The 20470-nt window shown below is 41.3% G+C and overlaps 1 protein-coding gene across 1 annotated transcript; it reads left to right on the forward strand.

The window, feature by feature from the left end:
- The first annotated feature begins 18 nt into the window (after positions 1–18).
- Positions 19–19940, forward strand: rnf19b (ring finger protein 19B). Its single transcript, XM_017694348.2, has 10 exons — positions 19–258; positions 9330–10642; positions 12948–13147; positions 14472–14616; positions 14799–14961; positions 15762–15876; positions 16603–16743; positions 17002–17191; positions 17340–17474; positions 18071–19940. Exons 2-10 carry the CDS (start codon positions 10041–10043, stop codon positions 18489–18491), a joined length of 2112 nt encoding a protein of 703 aa, XP_017549837.1. The 5' UTR covers positions 19–258; positions 9330–10040; the 3' UTR covers positions 18492–19940.
- The last annotated feature ends 530 nt before the right edge of the window (positions 19941–20470 follow it).

Below are 20470 nucleotides of genomic sequence, written 5' to 3' on the forward strand. Positions count from 1 at the left end.
ACTGAACGGGGCTTTCCTCTATGACATCAGTGGAAAGAGGAGCGAGTGCGTTCTAATCCGAAGCTGTTTCTTCACAAACACTAACGCGGACGGAGAGCTGAGCTACGGCTGGGTGCGAGGTTTTTAATTGTACCGTGGTGTCCGTTTGTCCTGAAGAGAGAGGGCACTCCAGTGGGAGCTGCCTGAATGCACAAGGCACCGAAGATCTCAGTGTACCACCCTGCTCCGTTGATTCACCTTTGCCGGCCAGGGAACAAGGTAGGTGAGGTCGATTTATGAACAAGTCGTTTAAATCTGGCTCTAATCATAATGTTCGCGTTACAGAAATAATCGCTAGAGACGGCATGTAGCTTGATATATGTACTCGCGGTCAAACGTGTAATGCGGTGACGAAACGGATGAGGACAGTTTCAAAAATATCCCCAACTCCGTCTGTCTTGTATTGTATGTCTTTTCCTAACTAGTAGCCTTCGCCACTGCGGGTTAACGGCTTCAGCTAACACTGGCCATGGCCTTAATTTTTAATATGAACCTGCTGTAATGTGGGCCCTTTTGAAGCCGCGAGGTACCTCCTAATATAGGTTACTTGTTTTGTGTGCGCTACAGCTAGCCTACTTCATGGTGTGGGCTAGCTGAAGTAAACGAGGCTGAAGTCAGCTCCTTGTTCGAATTTTCCCGTTCCCCCTTTTTATACTGGTTGCACTGAGAGAATGTAACAGCTGTACTATTTAAGGTGGAACGAGAAAATTCGAATAGGAAGCCAACTTCAGCCTCATCTGAAGTAAGTACACAGGCCTAGGTGGGCTCTTGCTTAGCAAAGTTCATCCTCCTAAGGAGGGGGAGACGTGAATTCAGATGGTTTTAGGGCGTTAGTTTTCGTTTGCTGCCTTGGACGTGGTTGCAGTCGTCGTGCTTTTTCACTACTCCCACTGCTGTGCTGTTCATTCGGCTTAATTTCTCGACACTGGCACTAGTTCCCTTTCTCATCCTCCCTCATGGATCCCAGTGTGTGAGGTCCAGGCCCACGGTGCTCTTAGCCTCGGAATGGGCCTTCATTACATTAAACATTAAACAACTCAGTAGTGTAGCCTCACCGTCACGTCGCCATCTACTCTGCGTCTACTCACCAACTGTTCTCGACTAGGCCTCGTTCTAGCATGTGTTTTGGGAGCCATCATCTTTTTCCATTGAAACTGGAATACACGTACAAGCCTTTCCTACTCTCTATTAGTTTCGCTTCTGCTGTCGCTCCAGGGTAAATTCTGTGGAAAGTTATTTGTTCTGCTTTGTTGCCATTTTCTGTAATTCAGTCTATGACTGCCAGGCTGTGGTGGAAAGTTGTTATTTCCGTGTATTTTACTCAGAGTGCTTTCTTTTTTCTTTTTGAATATTAATGATCTTACCTTTTAGTGTAAGGTTAACCTTGAGCTTTTAATGCTGGGATTATTTTACTACAGAAAAAAAGAAATATTAAAAATGCTCATTTTTGTGCGTTTTCTCAGCTCTTCTCACCTTCAGTTACAGGTAGCATACCCTGGTAAAATGCTTCTTCAGGCGTTTTTTAGTAAAGATAGGAATTTATTTTAGAACAGTGAATGCTATGTAGAACCATTTAACCATTCAGTGGTTCTTTGCTTGGTGGAATGGTACTTCGGACTGACTTGAGAATGTGTTTGTGTGTTAAAGGTTCTATATAGAACCAAAAAGGGTTCTTCTGTTGCTACAAGTTTGACATTTTAGCAATAGCAGAAACCCTTTTGGTTCTATATAGAACCATTTTCAAAAGGGTTCTATATTGAACCTTGTACAGCACATTCTCGATCAGTCTGAAGAACCATTAAGTATGAAATAGTCCTAAGTATAATTCTTGTATTTACTAAAGAACCCTTGAAAAACCATTTTAAGTGTGTATATCCACTCAGAACATTTCATATCATTCACAACCATAAATTTGCATAACTTTAGATTAAATGCCAATTTTGCTATTTTTAGTCAGTTTCTTAGTTTGTATTTTGGCTTTTAAACCTTAATGGCTTATCGTCTGTACCTTTTTTGGGAGTGTTTCAGGATTGGCTCTGTACAAAAGTCTTTTTTTTTTTTTTTTGAAGGAATCATTTTATGTATTATTATTATTATTATTATTATTATTATTATTATTATTATTATTATTATTTACCTAGTATTCTAAGAGTACTACTTCTTTCAGAATCAGTCAGGATACCTTGGTCTTCAGAGAGGTTGCATTTCAGCTGGAGGTCTTCTCTGTTTACGTCTTCCAGCAGAATGAATCAGTGGCTTAAGAATGTGTTAGTCATGCTACACCTTAATACTCTGTAAGCTATCCCTCCATTCATTGTGAGGGCGATTACAGGCGTCGTAGTGAGTGTCTAATATTTAAATATCAGTCCTTTGTGATAATGATCAAATGCTGGCCTTTCTTGAGAATTTTGAGAAATGAGTTACAGACACAGCAGGGCCAGACGCAGCTTGCTGGTTTTTTTAAGGATGGGCCGCTGATCAGCAGAGCCACCTGTTTCCCACAGACAGTCACCCAGCTTCCCAGCTTAAAGGGATTTCAGTAAGCACAAACAGCCCAGCAAAGGAGTTTGTTAGCCTGTCTGCTGCTGCTGCTCATGGCTTTTGTTAGGCTACAATGATGAAAGCCTTTGGAGGAAGTGTCTACGTCATAAACATCTAAAATCTGTGGAAAACGAGTTGGGTCTTTTTATTAGTACTGATATAGAATGATTTGTTCATATTTTGCTTCAGTGTGCCATCGCTTAAATGAATTCTTCAAAGAAGTGTGTTTATGTAAGTGAGACTCTCTTCAGCTTGTAATATGCCTGATCCTGTTCATGTAATCAGGAAAGTAGTCCCTGAGGACAAGTCGGAACATGCATGTGACGTTTATCAAGCATATGGGGCCTGCTGAGCAGTTAGGGTGACTCAGATTATTGTGTAATAGCAGGCAGATCCAATGGCCCACCTGTACTCCAAACTCTCCATGTAATCAGTGTGTGTGTGTGAGAGAGACAGAGAGTTAGTGGAACTGAAACTGAGCCCTGTTAGCGGGTTGCTGATGCATGGTCTAGAACTGCAGCTGTTCCCTGAGGATGATGCTGAAGTGCTGAGGTACTCTTTCACCGCATGCTGGCCGGAAGTGCTGAGACCTTAAGAACTAGCCAGCCTCATTCCCTCTTATCTCCCAAAAGAGTGATGAGTATATCAGGACAGGCTGTATAGACTTAAGAGCTCTGTGGAATGCCAAGGAATTTTTGGATTTGTGTTGTCACTAGAGCTTCTGTTCTGGCAGTGCCCTCTCGCTTGGCTGTGGAAAGGCATGTTTGCCATTAGCTCCAGTTAGGATTTATTCAGTGAGTGCTCTGTCATCAAGAGTAATCTAGCAGCCCAATTAAAGTACTCAAACCAGTGAAATCTAGCCAGAAAATGTTAAATAAATTTTTGCTAGAGCACCTGATCATGATAGGCCTGATTTATTGTTGTTTTGTTTAGTGATGGCGTATCAGTACCTGTATTGGGATGATAGACAGACAATGCTGGATCGGTTATTGGAGGAGTAAAGGGATTGAATCCAATCCTGTAGCAAACTTCAACTGCTATGTACGTCTTGCTGTAGGATAGTACAGTAGTGTTGGAGGATTTTGAGCAAGGCAGCATACATGGTATACGATTAATGCTCAAGGTTTCATTATCTGTAATCAGCGTTGGAAAAGAGAGAATGGGTTCTTGCATTCTGTAGTTTTTATGCGTTCTACCACTGGCAACCCCAGTCTAATAAGGAGTACTGTGGCCTGGCCATGCGAAGAGGTGCTCTCGGTGGGAGAGAGATTTACTGTAGTTAAGCTGTGGATGTTAGTTTAACCTGTGTTTGTGTTATGTGAGCTTTATTGTACTGGGCTGTGGGCTTCCTGTGGAATCCTATGGCTAAAAGTGACCTTCCCTGCTGTCCTGCTCTGTTGATCAGCACTGAGTGGTGGTTCTCTTATGCTGCCTGCTCAATAAAGGCATTTGCCTTTAAAGTGCAGTGTTTTCCATGTTGTCTTCTTTGCTGATGGTACAGTATGTATCATGTGAGCCTTTTAGAATGAGCAACACAGGTTAAATAATAAAGTAATACTGCCCCCTTTTCTACCTTTTATTTTTGTAGCTCTTTGGAGTTTCTGTAATCATTTCCCTCAGCAGGATAAAAAAGGTATAAAATACCCAATATTAAAAAGCCTTAACCTTACATTGATATCAAGACATTACAAACACCACATTTGTGATTTAGCTTTGAAACTAACAAGTTCTCCTGGTGTCTGCGTGGGTTTCCTCCAGGTTCTCTGGTTTCTTCCCACAGTCCAAAGACATGCAGTCAGGCCAATTGGACATGCTAAATTGCCCCTGGGTGTGAGTGTGTGAGTGACTGTGTCTGTCTGTCTGCCCTGCGATGGACTGGCGACCTGTCCGGGGTGTATCCTGCCTTCCGCCTGATGACCGCTGGGATAGGCTCCAGCACCTCCCCGTGACCCTAAGGGAGAAGCGGCTTAGGAAATGGATGGATGGATGGATGGATGTCAGAAGTAATACTCAGTAACGTCATACTCAAACTATATTGTGCATAGAAGCAACAGCACCTTTTCTTATTAGGTATATGATATGTCCGAGATGCCGGCCTTAAGAAGATTTATTTTTTAATTTTATTTATTTATTTATTTTTATTGAGGACTCTCTTTGACATCGTAAATTACAGGAGAGATATGATGGGGTCTAATTGCTTGTGATCCTTCAAGCTCATCATCTGTGATTCACAGATGCAGACACAGTGACCGCCCTCATTAGGCTGGCATTTCTCTACTGCCAACGCAAGACATATTCAGCTCTTTACTGGTGCACTGGCTTTGTAATGGCTTACAGCCTTTGAATTGTGTTCATTAACTATCTCTTACAGCTTGTCATTTCAGCAGTGCTTCTGCAAGCTGTCTTTTAGAACTGTACTCATTTAAAATGAACAGTTGTTCCAGAACCTTACAACCAAAGTGTTGACAAAATTGCTTTATTATGATTTTTAGTACTCTCTGTTAGAATCTGCTTCACAGGTGGTGCTATGATGGGCCTTGTGGTTTTGGCATCACTTTTAAAGGTTCAAAACGAAAGTCCTCAATTGCCAGTGTGACAAAGGCAAGAAATCAGAAATGTCACCAAAGTAGAGAACTATCAGTGAACTTTGATGTAGTCAGGCAGGATCATTTATGAGCATGCGAGTTAGATATCTGAGAGTGAAACCTCAGGCCCCCTATTCACCAGAACGTAGAATGTAGTGTCAGGTTTGAGACGGGTATGAGCAGGAGTTGCTACTCTGAGGAACAGGGTTGCTCTGCACTGGGTTTTCCATTTCAACTGTTACATTTGTAATTTTGAATGTGAAATTTGGCCTTGAACTCGCCTCCTTCAAAGTTCCAGTTTAAGCACGGGGAGTGGGCGATATCTCTGAAAGCTTGGTAAACACAGTTGATCACGATATAGCCCACATTACGTGAAAAGACTCTTGAGAACATTGGAGTTTGATCATTTTTTTTGGAGTTTGGAGTTTTGTTTTGTTTTTTTTGAGTTGTACTGTGCAGAAGTCAGACACCGTCCTTCGTTTATGTAATTTACAGTCAAAGCAGTCTTAAAGTACAAGGTATTCATTTTGTAGGAGATTAGATGGAAGATAATTCACTTGCATGTAGAAGGAGAAAGTTAAAATAAAATTTCCAGCAGCAAGAAAAATTTCAGAAAACATTTAATAGAAAATTATCAGATTTTCCTTATTGTATTTATTGTAAATATTTAATGTAGTGAAAAGAAAAAAGAAACACCTCCAAAGTTCAGTCTTGGAAGTTGTTTGCCTTTTCTGCTTCTGATCCAGGAATCGCAAACACGTTCAGTGTTAAGTCTCGCCTCTGACATTCTTTGTTTGATATGCAAACTTTCATCTTTTTGTCTGTTTATTTTTGGGAGTTCCATGGCCTTTCAGTTCCGTAGCGTTAAGTTGTCTTCTTGCAGTGGAAGGATGGACAAAACCACCTGTGGATTTATGCATTTCAGATCTTAAGCAAGAGTGGAACTTGTTTTTGTTTCTTTTTTCACTTCTAGCTCTTAGACATTTGTTTTCCCTTCCTTTGACTTTTCCCTTTATATCTATACTCCTTACTATCTGATCAAGAATGAGTAACATTATGTGCTTGATGGTTGTTTTGACTGGAAATTAAATAAGTGAAGGGTGAACTCCTGATTTTTGCATTGTACTATATGTACTCTGGTCACCAAATAATGGCCAAATGACCAACTTGGCTACAAACTGGTTGAAATGGTCATGGAATATGGGTCAGCGTCATCCAGTGTTTGACTTGTGTGCTTTAACTCTCCTTGGTTTATAAGTTAATTGCTTCCGTCTGTGTGCCCAGCAGTAAAACAGTAAAATTGAGATAAAATGATAGAGTGTCAGTCTTGGAGTTTTTTCTCTTTGTGTTTCTGTCTGTCTGTTCTTAGGTTTCAGACTTTTACCATCATAGATTGAAACCATGGTTTCTTGTTGTGTGGTAGGGCAAACTTTGTTTTATAACATGCTCACATTCAAGCTGCATGCTGGGTAGAGATTTGACACTTTTTTTTTTTCCTTCTTCTAGAAAAGACTTGTTGTCCGCCCACATGCGCCTCACACACCAAACCTCAGAGAGCACAGATGGTAATTATGTGTCATCAGTTGCATTAGCAAAGGCTCCTGCGTCCTGTGAAGAGAGGCTAAAGTGGAATGGGAGGGTTGTTACGATCCCTGTTGGGTCAGTAGTTATATATAGATGGGGGGGATTCTTTTTTTTTTTTTTTTTGCCCACAAATGATTCTTTCAACAGGCCAATTATGAAAGTGCCATGGAATCTGTAGGGAGTGTGAGCAGGGGAAATGTTTCTCTCCAGTTCAGTATTATGTGATATAGGGTGGTAGTGTGTGTTGGGGCCGGTTATGAGAGACGAGCGTGATACGCTAATGAGTAATATTATTACTATTGTAGGTACATGGACATGGCGTGCTGTCGTTGTTGCATTTGATGATTACAGTGGGTGAAGATATCGGGTCACAATAATGGCTGTTAGCAATTCAAACAGATCTGTGGAAAAGTGGGTCACACTCCTATCACAGCTTGCCTCACAGAAGAATATTAAAGAATTAAAAAAGGGGGGGCTGCTGAACTGGAAAGAGATCAGTAGATCAGTATTTTCTCTTAACTTACTCTACCTTCTGTCTGTTATTGATGGCACTGGACCAGGCGTATGCATGGAAAGCAGCTTTTCAAACTTCTAAAGAAAACAGAGGAGTCTGAATACAAAGTGACGTCTCTCCTTTACACAGTAAAATAAAAAAAAACAAAACAATGGCCCGAGTGGAAATGAGGGCTGTGTATCTTTAGCGAGCAGGGTGCGCACATGTCCTCACAGGCCTGTGTTAGCGTGGATCTTGTGTAAGATAAGAGCTGGTTAATGATATTGTAAATGTGGCAGTCTCTTAACACCCCCCATCTCTCTACCACTAAACAAATTTGCACTGTGAGGGCAGTTTTTCAAGGGTCAACAGAGGAGGAAAGCAGGACACATCTGGAATAAATGTGCTTTGAAGAATGTGTGTGTGTGTGTGTGTGTGTGTGTGTGTGTGTGTGTGAGAGAGAGAGCACATTTGCGTGTTTGTTTACTTATGTGCTCCAGACAGATTCTTTGGCCTCATTATCACACATTTTGTCTCCCCTTCTTTATTGCTCTTTTTCTTTTTCCCTGTTCTATCGTTCTGCCTTTACCCTATATTTTTAGTGGGATTTATCCACCACATGTAAATTCTGTGTTCACTCTCTCTTTAGTGTATTCAGTGTTGTTAATATCAATTATCTGTGTTGGTGTGTCTGTGTGTTCATAAGTGCCAGAGTCACTGTGAGGGTCCTTGTATGCTGTGCTGGTAGTGGCGATCACCATGGCAACCACACTAGCAGCACAGTGTTAAGTACAGAGGGAGGGCTCGAGAGTGTGTGCTTGTGTGTTTAAGAGAGGGACAGAGAGAGGCAGAAGGTTTCGGTGAGAAAAGGATAGATGGAGACGTTGAGGGGTTAAAGGAATATATGGGAGATGGATAGAATTAGACCGAGTATTTGCCCCAGTACTGGCTAGCAGTCACTGCTGGTTAGGAGAGGGGTTATTAATAATAATAATAATAATAATAATAATAATAATAATAATAATAATAATAATAATAATAATTATTATTATTATTATTATTATTATTATTATTATTATTATTATTATTATTATTATTATTATTATTATTATTATTATCGTTGCTGTTGAGCATGGTTATGTACAGTACTGTGCAATCTTTAGTCAAAACAACTTAAGTGATGATTTTTTTTTTTTTTTTTTTTCTTTCAATTTTTCAGGAGATATTTGTGAGGACAACTAAAAGCAAGTCTCCTGAAAAGATAGAAGCTGTAATAAAGGCAAAGCCTGGACACGCTAAGTCCTGAATAATTGATTTCAGTCAAATGTGCCGTTGGGGAGAATATCTTTCTAATTATGACTTTTACTAACTAATATTGCGATTTTGTTTTTAAAAATGATTAAGCCTCAGGCTTTTTTCACCAAGAACACCGGCACAGTCATTTTTTTCCCCAGAACTTAAGACTGTAGTATACAATTAACATTTTAGCTTTTAAGATTTGAAAATATTTTAAATTGTGACTTTGATATTAAAGCTCTCTCTATTGTTGAGGCTTTTCTGCTTCTGTTACATATATTTTATGTTTTTTTTCCTGAAACTAAAAGATGAATAACTTGTGTAAAAGCTGTGGTGTTCTAGAAATTAAATTGGTGAAGGATGGTCTTGCATTATTTTAGCAATATGCATGCATGTCCATTAATAATATTTATAATAAGTTGTACATGTTTAATACAAACAGCTATCCATTTGCGAAAATCATTGTGTTTTCTAATACTGAAGGACGTATATTTCTTTCTAATACATCATTGTATAATGCAACTCTGTGTGGATATAGTATGTTTGTCTTCAGTGTATCAGCTCTGTCAAATGAGTCACTGAGATGATTGTTTCAGTGGAACTGTCAGCCACTGTTGAGCATGAAGAGTTAACAGTGAAATCGAAAGAGCAAGAGGGATGGTGGGGGTGTGTGTGTGTGTGTGTGTGTGTGTGTGTGTGTGTGTGTGTGCGCGCGCACACACTGGGCATGCTCCTTTCGCAGGCTCACTGCTCTCTGAGCTAACTTCCTGTGCTATTTCTCTTCCTTACAGACAGGCCAATTCAGAAAGGAGAGAGGAACAAACTGGAGCAGCTCGGCTCAGTCGTGGAACCAAGAGAATTCAGCTGCGGGAATACAGGGCATTAAGCAGAGAGCAAGCCCTCTGAAAGGGCCGAGGATGTTCAGAGGACATATTTTCTAGGTTGTTTTCTTGATTTTATATTTTAAACTCCTATAGAAATTGACATTTACAGCTTTATTTATTTCTTTTTAGAAAATAGGAACTTTTCACTAACTGTGTACATTTAAGATCTTTAGTATTGTGGATAAAGCACGTTTATGTAATTGTTTGCTAATCAGCCTATTTGACTGTTACGAGAACAAACTTGTAGGACGGCAAGGGGATTTTTCAGTTTCTCTTTCCCTTCCGTCAGCCTTGTTCTGTGAAGGTTATCTTTCCGTCAATTGTTTTATTGCTTGTTCCTGGTTGAGTGCAAAAGGAAGGTATGACTGTATGACTGGAATCTTTTGACCAGTGTTATTAACTGGAATTTGTGTCATTCAGGACAAATTGTTTTGGGTTTTTTGTTTTTGTTGGAATTTTTTTCTATCTCAAGTACGTATGTGCTTTTGAGGAAGGGGGCTTTGTTGGACTGACTGACATTACAGGTCTAGCACAACTTTGTGTAGGACAGTTCTGCCTCAGACTCCGTGAGCCTTACAAAGACACAAGGTAAAAGACTCATCAGGTCATCCCTGGGCAATGGGATCAGAAAAAGACTCTGAATCACCCCATTCTTCTGTCAGTGGCATTCCCAATCCCAAATGTCGTGGGCCGGGCAAGAAGCAGGGCAGGATCTCTTTCTCCAGCCTCTTCCACAGTAAACGGGGTTCTAAGGGGAGCAAAGCTAGTGCGGGTGCTCCTTTAGCCCAGCAGCTTCACCAACAGCAACAACTCCAGCAGCAGCTGCTTCTTCAGCCTCCTACGCCTACTGCTGCATCCCCGGACCCCCCAGCCACCAGCGACTCAGCTGAGCCGTTGTCCTCCAGCCAGGCTTCCCTGGGTGGACAGGATCTTCTGGAGTGCCCGCTGTGCCTGGTACGGCAGCCCCGAGATCAGCTGGCTGAGCTGCAGGGCTGTAGTCACCGTTCCTGCCTCTGCTGCCTGCGCCAGTACCTGCGCATTGAGATTACGGAGAGCCGGGTGCAGCTCAGCTGCCCAGAGTGTGCCGAGAGACTGGCCCCTAGGCAGGTGGCCCTCATCTTGGATGATGCTGCACTTCTGGAGAAGTATGAGGAGTTTCTGCTGAGGCGCTGCCTTGCCTCGGACCCAGACTGCCGCTGGTGCCCTGCCCCGGACTGCGGGTAGGTCTGGGATTGAAAATAAGTGGTCTTTAACACTTGGAAGTCTTATTAGAAGAGTTATTGTTGTTTCGCTGCACATTTGATTTGCATTACAGCATTGCTTAAATATGACATACTTAATTGCATAGTTAAGTTATAAATTACATTTACGTTTACAGCATTTAGCAGACGCTCTTATCCAGAGCGACTTACAAGAAGTGCTTTGTTAGTCTAGAGAAAGTATCTTTGCTAGTTGCCAATAGCTTAGAGAAAAAGAGTCCTGAGCTCAGATACTGCTAGAAACATATGTCACTGCAGACACCAAGAGAAAAAGAAACAGAGTTGAACGCAGAACTCTGTGCCATTCAATGCAATACAATAACAAACAAAATAATACAATAAACTACAATACACAGTGAAGTACAATAAAAATAAAAATTACACTTACATTCGATTTACTTTGTAGAAGAACTATGACTTCTAAGTGTTAAAGACCAACTTTGTTGCTGACAATAAATGAAGGCATATAGGAATGATTTAACATAAGCAAGTTTTCTTGTACTGTCTGTCGTTCACTATTAACAATGTTACATTTTTTTTAAATTAGAGACATATTTCAATGGAATAACTAAGTGGAATTCTCTTTCAGTTCATATTAAGGTTGGAAATGCGTGAGATGTGGAACAGCCTTAACTTCAGACCTAGTTTGTCAAGTGTAGAGGTGCTTGAAAGGTTAGAGAAAGAACACCAGTTACTGCACTTTGTGTGGGATGCTTATTTCAGAAGATGTGTCATTTGGAGAAAGTGTGTTTACTGTGCAGGGCTTTGTGGCCTACTGGAGATTTGTCAATCACAGTGGTGGGTTGTTGACCTACATATTAGAAACATGTCTGTCTGGCTTTTGAGTCAGTACCACTCCTTTTCAAATTCGCTGTTGTCAGTGGAGATGGGAGTTTTTTGGATGGGTCATCTTGAAAAGGGAAAGAGATGCATTTCAGTGGTGGTGGAAATGCTTTTTTTGTGTAGCTTGTGGTGTCACCCAAGATTCAGTAGGCCCGTATCAAAAAAAAAAAAATTCCTGGTCACGACTGTTGAAGCTGACATAGATTGAATTGGAGCCTTTTCTATCCCTTGTGTATTGCCAAATTAATGTAAATAAATGAAACACATCATGGATATTACAAAAGCAACAAAGTTCTAACATCTGACTTGGTGCTATAATAACACCAGCGCTGAGTAATGTTGCTTTATTTGAGCTTAGGCTGTATCTGTCCTTATTTGGGAGCTACTTAATATCAACTTTAATGATTGCATGCAGTCGTTAGTATGTTTTTATTTAGCATCATTTGCATATATTGTGTGTTGGAAGAATTTTAAACAGACCTAAGTTTGTGAAGTAGATGGAGACCTACGATTTTTCTAGCTGTTGTATCTAATTCATCAGAGATTCACAGCATCCCACACCCATCTAATCTATTCTCTCCCCGTCACACATGCATGCATTCACATGCACAAAAATTTTTCCCTTCCTGTCAGTTTCCATCCAGAGTAGCGGTAGCTCTGCCTTCTCACCTCCCCAGCTCAGCCTCAGTTTGATTGAAAGGGCCAGATGACCAATCAGTGGAGGAAACTGCTCCCCCCAGTCTCCCTCTCAGTCTCTTTCTCTCTCTCAGTTGCTATGGTGACTGGGATGCAGCACAAGAGCTAGTGTTGCTAGGGGTAACAGAGGTTGGGATTTAATTAAAGCGGTCATTACCTCCTCACTGGACCGTGTGTGCAGAATTGTGTGTTTCTGTGAACTATGAATTAGCGTCTTTTACTTCATATACAAAACCATTTGAGTGAGTGATAGCATGCTGAGTTTTGAGAGGAGCACAGTTACCCCTTGTAAAGTGGAGCGGTCAGACTTCTTGAGGATGCGTTGTATCCGTAGGCTCTCTTGCTAGACTTTATGCTCCTTTGCTACTGTGCTGGTAAATGTTCTGTAGCCTTACTGTGGAAAGCCATTGTAGTGACACATGCTTGTTTTGTGGTAACAGGTCACAAAACCTACGTCAGATGGGATGTTTCTCAGGTTTGTTGACCTTAGGCTGTACACTGAAATATGCCACTCCTAGATTTTAGTAGGGGCATCCCTGGGACACCCTTAAAGTATAGTGAGTATGCATATTATAGGACAGATAAACATGGCTTTATTAAGGTGTATATAGGTGGGCTTTTGGTATTTCCTTCCATGTATACTTGGATCTCATTTTCTGGACGGCTGGAGGTAGACACAGTGCCTCCGAGAAATCTCCATTGATCTCTGTGGCTCATCCTGTTCTAGGTTTGCAGTCATTGCCTCAGGTTGTGCCAGCTGCCCCAGACTGGTGTGCCGCAGGGAAGGGTGCGGCGCTGAGTTCTGCTATCACTGCAAGCAGGCTTGGCACCCCAACCAGACGTGTGATTCAGCCCGACAGCAGAGGGCACTCTCCCTGAGAACACACAGCAACCACTCGCCCAGTTACACGGCCGAGCAGGGCCCCAGTGAGTTCACCTCAACTTACTCCTCTTTAACCTTCTCAGCTTCTGTGTCACCTCTGCTATAGTACAGTCATGTACACTGTATAGTATTCCTGACCAGCATGATCTGCATATAAAATAAATGGACCAAAAATGTAGGACTGAATCTGCAAGTCAGTACTTTCTAGAGTTACTGTAATACCTGTGTATTATGGTCTGAAACACGGTTTGAGCTGGATTAGTTTTACAGTAAAAGGCTGTGTAATGTAAATTGTAAGGGATTTGATTGATTTGTACAGGATAAAGTATCTGTCTCGCTTCCGCCTAATTACCACAGAAATCCCAGACTGAAACATCATAGCCTGGGTGTACACTGAGAGCAACACAGCAAGTGGATCGCTCAATAACGTCTCATAGCCGTGCCTGCTCAGTGAATTATAGAAGGTCTTCACTAAGCTTTTCACTGAGCCTTACCCTGTAGCTTGCATTTGCCTTGATGGTAATATAATTACCTTATAATTACTGGGCTATCTTTTATCATTACTTAATTGTGTCTTAATCGTATCATTTATAGTGATAACTATATTCTGCACATACATGTCACTCTCTTACCACCCTGCGGTCCTCCACGTTTGCTTGAAACCAAAATAGTGCCATAATTCTGTGTTGACGTTCCTCTTCTGGACATGCTTGTCAATTTTACTCTCTACCTTAAGAATAGATCTCATGTGTTAGCTTGTTTAATTTGCATGTGCGCCAGCATTCGTTGCCAGACTTATCTTTTCAAGAGGCTTTTATGGTATTTGTGCAGTCAGTTGATGCTCTGTTGTATAGAATATAATAAAGTGCAATCTTTTCTATTGAATGTAGTTTTGAACTAACCATAGATTAGAATGAACCTGATGATTTCAAGAAAGATCATGTAGAAAAAAAAAAATCATGTGGGATGTGAAGGAGAATGAAAGCATTTATTGGTCTTCTAAGGACTATGGACTTTGCATGTTCATATAGCATTAACGTCGCAGATCTTGTAGATAATCTCACACACTACAGAACCTCCCCAGATTTAAGTAATCCAGCTACAGAAGGGCTTATTTTAAAGTTTATCATCTAATACAAAGTGTATTGAAGTATGGTTATCTATTCCCTTTTCTGCACCTTAAAAAGTATGTTGGTTATACCAAATTTGACCATTGTTAAACAGTTTCTCATTTAAAGTACAGCCAGAGTAATTGCACTCCCTCTCACCACCTCACATTCAGAAACGGCTTCCTCAGCACAAAGTGTTTACAGGAGCTTGTGTATGCCACTGCTTATACTAAACCCAAACCCATTAATCCCCACTCAGCTGATGACATCAAGCCCTGTCCCCGATGTGGAGCCTACATCATCAAGATGAACGATGGCAGCTGTAATCACATGACCTGCGCCGTGTGTGGCTGCGAGTTCTGCTGGCTCTGTATGAAGGAAATCTCTGACCTGCACTACCTCAGGTATGCTCAGCTCTCTGGCCTATTGCCATATAGCTAAGAGCACCACCATCTGTTCAGCAGTTACCCTTGAAGTCCTGGACATGGTGGTTGAGTCCGATGGTGATAACCTTTGATGACTTAACGTAGTTTTCCCCTCTGTCTGCTTTTCTTCTGACTTAATCTTTGTTGTTCATCTCTCACAGTCCATCAGGTTGTACCTTCTGGGGAAAAAAGCCATGGAGTCGCAAGAAGAAGATTCTGTGGCAGCTGGGAACTCTGATTGGTGCCCCAGTGGGCATTACTCTAATCGCTGGCATTGCAGTGCCTGCCATGGTTATTGGCATCCCAGTTTATGTAGGACGCAAGGTGAGAAGGTCGTTGTGCATCTGTGTACCATTGTGCTAAAACCATGACTAAGTTCTGAGAATTTAGATATTAAGTCAAATAAGGAAATGAGGAAGACTTCATTCATTCACCTGCTCGGGAACTCCCCAGCACTTCCTTTTCTGTATACAGAGGCTTGATTGCTTTTGATCCCAACAGATTATGGTTACATTCCTTTTTCTGTGTAATGCTTGCTGGCATGCCACAAGGCAGGCTCAAACATTACTACAAAATAGGGCTCTCTTTCTGTGCTTAAAGAAGAGCTTCCTGCGAAGCATTTTATTACCTTTCTAAGTCAAATTTTGCCTGGTAGAGTGAATGTGGCTCATTTTATGTAGCTATTATGTAAAAAGGCAGAACTTCTGTAATGACTTTGAAACCATCATTCCAATACCTAGAATCGTCACTTCTTTTGAATACTCCTTCAGCTGAAAAACCACAAAATGCAAAACTGAATAAACAAGAGATCTCAGAACATTTCCAGCAAAATGCAAATTTCTTCCAATAACACCCGAGTGTCCAGTAAGGCAGCTTGATTACAACAGAATCAGTTACTGCTTGAAGGAAGTTGCCTTCTGTCTTTGTCTCTGTGTATTTCCCTGCTGTTCATGAATGTGCAGTTCAAAACCTTTTCCTGCTTGTACCAGTTTGGCAAGACCGTGATGCTGCTGAAACTTGATGAAACATGTCTAAAATATTTGTTGAAGCAGGAAATAAATGAATTAAAAATGGATTGAACACACACCTGTTTTAACACTGTTATTGCTCTACTTTTGGTGCAGATATATGCCCACTATGAAGGGAAGAAGACCTCTCAGCACAGGAGGAACCTGGCCATAACAGGAGGCGTGGCCCTGTCTATCATCACAGCCCCGGTTATTGCAGCTGTCAGTGTGGGTAGGTTGACCTGGAAAAACTATAATGCTTTTAAATAATGTAATAAATTTATATTGCTATCAAGACGTGTTTTCATGTCCGCTTCATCTCTTATTATTGTCGTAATTCCTGCGCAATTCAGTTTTTGAGAGATAAGGAAGGTAATTCAGAATGTTTTGTTATAAAACAAAGAAGAACTTTGGGGTCTCAGCTTCTGCAACTTAAAAATATGCATTTTATTTGCTGTCCAAAATGACCAGTGAACCTACACGTCTTCTGAGTTTTTAAAAGTAATGTCAATAGTGGTAAACCGGTGGTAAATCTAGGGGAAAAAATTTCTTGGGTACTTTTTTCCTTACTTTGCCCTGCATATTTTCCTACATACTTTTCAAATATGTTTTAGGCCCAAAACTACTGTAAAAAATGTATCAGGCAACATATTCATAACTACTCTGTATAACATTCTTGTAATGGCCCTGACAGAAGCAATTAACACTTTGGATGCCTGGTTCTCATTCCCATTACCGCCATTGTGAATAATTATGACTTGGTACATTTCTCTGGAGTGGCGCATTTTACATCAAAGCAGTCTGAATGACTATTTTTATGCATTAACGATTTAATTATGCAGAAATGTTGGAAAATTGGCACTAATCCCCAATAAGTGCAGTCAGTTACCTTTTGTAGACTGTTAGAGCCGTCAGTGGAAGCATGTATCTGAGAGATAATTATTTGTCATTCTCCCAGGTATCGGTGTACCCATCATGCTGGCATATGTGTATGGTGTGGTGCCAATATCCCTGTGCCGTGGTGGGGGCTGTGGGGTCAGCAGAGGGAAGGGACGAGGAGTCAGGATTGACTTTGATGAGGACGATGGTCCTATTACAGGTGAATTATAGCCAAAGTCATCTGATTATTACATGAAGCAGAACTTGTTTTTCTGGTATTTATGGTAATTGATTTAGCTGTTTTAATGTGTGTTGGGTTTTTTTTTTTTTTTTTTTTTTTTTTTTTTTTTTTTTTTTTTTTTTTTTTAAATGTTGTGTTTTGTCTCCTGAATTATAAGGGTAAGCTTTCTGCACTATCCCAGAGTTTGTGTTCTGCAAGCTAGTCTTACCGGTATTTCTCTTTCTTGTCTTTGTCTAGTTGCTGACGCATGGCGAGCACTGAAGTCCCCTAGCCTTGGTGAAAGCAGTCTGGAAGGAGCGGCCAGTGGCCTCAGCACCACCTCACCAAGCGAAGGTCTCTCAGTGGCCCCTGGGGGCCTGGGGGACACACCTCACTTCAACACACTAGCCGGAGGAGCTCTTGGAGCCAAGACGGGAAAATACAGCAGGTATGACTAGTAGTCTGGATGGTGCACTTATAGGTAAAGGTATGAAGGGTCCTTATTTGTTTTGAGTGTAGATGTGAGGTAAGGTGATTGTGTCCGGTCAAGTCAGTGTCTGTCACTGTGCTACAACTCTCTTCTGTTTTGGCTTCAGGCTGGAGGTTCAAGGTGCTGAGCTAGGAAAAGAAGGTACTCGCAGAGAGACTGGGAGCTTGGGAGCAGCCAGTGACTGTGCAAGCACTCGAGGCATGGCAGGTTCCATTACCTCCTCCTACACCTTGCCTGACAGGTATATATATTACTTCTGATTTTCAGTCTGCCTGCTCATTTCTGTATCTTGCCTTTAGTCTATTGCAGCTGTTCCCTAGCATGAGAGAACCCTGCCCTGCATATTTCTGTTCTCTGCTTAAACATAATTAGCAAGCCCTGAGTTGATGTGGGTGTGTTAGGGCAGGAAAAACACTAAAATACCACTCAAGGATCAGAGCCTTTCTCACAAAGCCTGCTCAATTTAGTCAGTTTCACAAAACTTAAACACATCTTTGGTCAACTTGTTTTACAATGGCGGTGAACAACTTTTTCTGATAACACAGTTTTAGGTACTTAAGCTACGACTTGAGTTTGATGTTCATGACAAACAGCCGGTTGTGTGAAACTCCGATCTGAAATCCCGGAATCAATGATTGATTGATGTATCCCAGTAAAAAGTCATCCACCATCATGGGACAGAAAATCTAAATTTAGACCAAACTGAGCTTAAAGGCATCTGGCTACGCAAGACACCCTGCTTTGCTTGGCAGACCCCTGGTTTGGGGTGTCTATAGGTTCTGGATCCTTTGGTTTCTACTCGAATATATCATAATTTGTTGAAATGCTGTTTTTCAGGGAGGGCACAAACCTAGAGATTCAGGTGGACATTGAAACCAAACCCAGCCATCTGTGTCTAACTAGCGAAGAGGATCTGGCTCCACCCACTGCCGCCGTGGCACCCGGCTCAGGGGAGGAACCTCAGGACTGCAGCTCGCGCAGAGGCGGGATTTTATCCAGCTCATCTTTGGGGCTGTCACCTGGGGGGTCACTCAGGGAGGGGCTTCGTGATGTCACGCTGGCTCAGCCAGAGAGCATCCGCAGTGACTTGGAGATGTCCGACACGCAGTCGGACGACATCGCCGAGCTCACATCAGATGACTGTGACTCCCCCCATCCCAAGAGCTCCCGTCCTCCTCCCCTGCCCCAGCCCACCTGCCGAGCCTTGAACTCCACCGACGGCCTGCACTGTCCCGATAACGTCATCCTTTACGTGTGAGGGATCTAAGAGCTCTCACTATTGCACAGATCTAGCTGTTTCTGAGCATTTCATTTATGACAGCTTTTCACGTTAATTTGCTGCTTTTTGTAACAATTAAAACACCTTACATTTCAGGCAGTTCGGTGGCATGTGCCTGTCAGACTGCCTGTTGATCTGTGTTCCTGTCTGTTTTGCCTAAGGAACTGGCAGGGCTCTACCTCTACAACTATTCATACTGTTAGTAATTCATAAAGTTGTTTGTTTACTTATTGGTGCGACAATGCCTTGGCTATTTAAGCAAAAAAAAGAGAAAAAGGTTAAACCATAGGTACTACCATTACCACAAGAATCCTTGTGAGGGGGCAAGGGAAACTAATGCTACAGAGTGAAATCATCAAGCACACATCTACGGTAGGGTTTAGACAGACTACGTTTTCTATGTATGTTGAAGTGTGTATGTTTTACTTTCTTTCTACATTCTTTTTTTTCTTTATTTATAACTAAAATGAGCTGGAAATTGTATGATTTGCTGTATGCATGTGTATGCATGACCTGCGCTTGTATATGAGGATACAAGCCTAGTACGTAGTGGTTGCATTGACCAAGTTTGCACAGTGATGAGATGTAAACGGACCTGCACAGATGATGGAGTTCAGTGATGGAGGAGAGTCATTGTTAAAGGAGATCGATCACTTTCTCAAGCAGATAGATTCACCCTGATCACTGTCTGCCTGCCTTAGAGACAGCACTCATGCTCTGTCCCTGTTCTTCACTGACTGACTGTCTGACTCACTGACAACACTGTCTGTGCCCACATGTGTCTGCTATGAGTGTATGAGAGTGAATGTGTCTTTTTATTTGTTTGTATTAAATCATAAATGGCATCAACAGAAAGGCAGACCATGAGATGCACTTTTTTTGGAACATAACCCTGTATTATCATGGACTCACTGCAATGTGTTTGGACTTATGCATTTCTGAGTAATAAACTGAATTAAATGGATGGGCTTTCTGCACTTTATAATATGATTTGTTAGTGTTCTGCAAGTTAGTGTCTCTCTCTCGCCTTTCCCTCTTACCATTCATATCTTAATGGATGATGACTCAATTTCTTTTAACTATATCCCTGTCGGATGACAAAGCGTTTGAGTGTGTATCATACATTTGCTATGTCTGGATGTAATGAACTGTTGGATCATCTCTGTATGCTTGTTTGATCTCAGAGGCTGCATTTTTGCTTACTATTTTACTTTCAATTATATGGGAGACCGTTCTTTGTAATATTGATTATTGATAGTATTGTGTGGTGATCATAAAAAGGGCCATCTCTTAAGATACCAGCCCTGGAAACATGATCCAATCAAGCATTTCTGCTTTTGTGAGGCAATGTGCTGACCATAACAAAGAAAATAAACTGCTTGAATTTGACAATAAACATGGCTAAATTAATACTGAAATGAAACTCTATATGTGACCATTTGATCTCTTGTGTTTTCTTACATGCTAAAGGTATCAGACATTTGCTATAGGTATTTTAGACTGACTATTTTGGATTTAAAAAGACACGTACATTATATTTGAGGTACATTTCAAATACATTGTTTAATTCCAAAATGAGTTCCAAAGACATATAGGAAACATTTTTTAAAACCTCTTTAAATGTATTTGATAAATACGCTTTTCATATATTTATGTTCATGGTTTATGGTACAGTAGTCGGTCATAGAAGCCCAGCGGTCAGAGCTCCGGAGAACAAAGCTGAAACTCTCCAACGTCCCCGTTATTCCTTCTCTATTCTTTAATGGAAATCTCAAAGTTAGTAACCTACTAAACACCTTCAGCTGAACAAACATGGCTAGTGCTTCTGAAGAGTCTTGTGGCTTGAGGCTAAGCCACAGCGCCCCCTACAGTCGCACGGCAGTGGCTGCGCTCCAATTTCTGCACTTCTGTCCTAAGTAGAACGCTTAGCTAGTGTGCAGAATTCTAGCCGCCATTTC

Source organism: Pygocentrus nattereri, chromosome 27, assembly GCF_015220715.1.
Source record: "Pygocentrus nattereri isolate fPygNat1 chromosome 27, fPygNat1.pri, whole genome shotgun sequence".
NCBI classification, from domain to species: domain Eukaryota; kingdom Metazoa; phylum Chordata; class Actinopteri; order Characiformes; family Serrasalmidae; genus Pygocentrus; species Pygocentrus nattereri.

Coding starts and splice junctions, on each gene's coding strand:
- rnf19b (XM_017694348.2), top strand. CDS start 10,041: ATGGGATCAGAAAAAGACTCTGAATCACCCCATTCTTCTGTCAGTGGC. Junction 14,617..14,798: donor TCTGACCTGCACTACCTCAG/GTATGCTCAGCT, acceptor CATCTCTCACAG/TCCATCAGGTTGTACCTTCT. Junction 17,192..17,339: donor AAGACGGGAAAATACAGCAG/GTATGACTAGTA, acceptor TTTTGGCTTCAG/GCTGGAGGTTCAAGGTGCTG.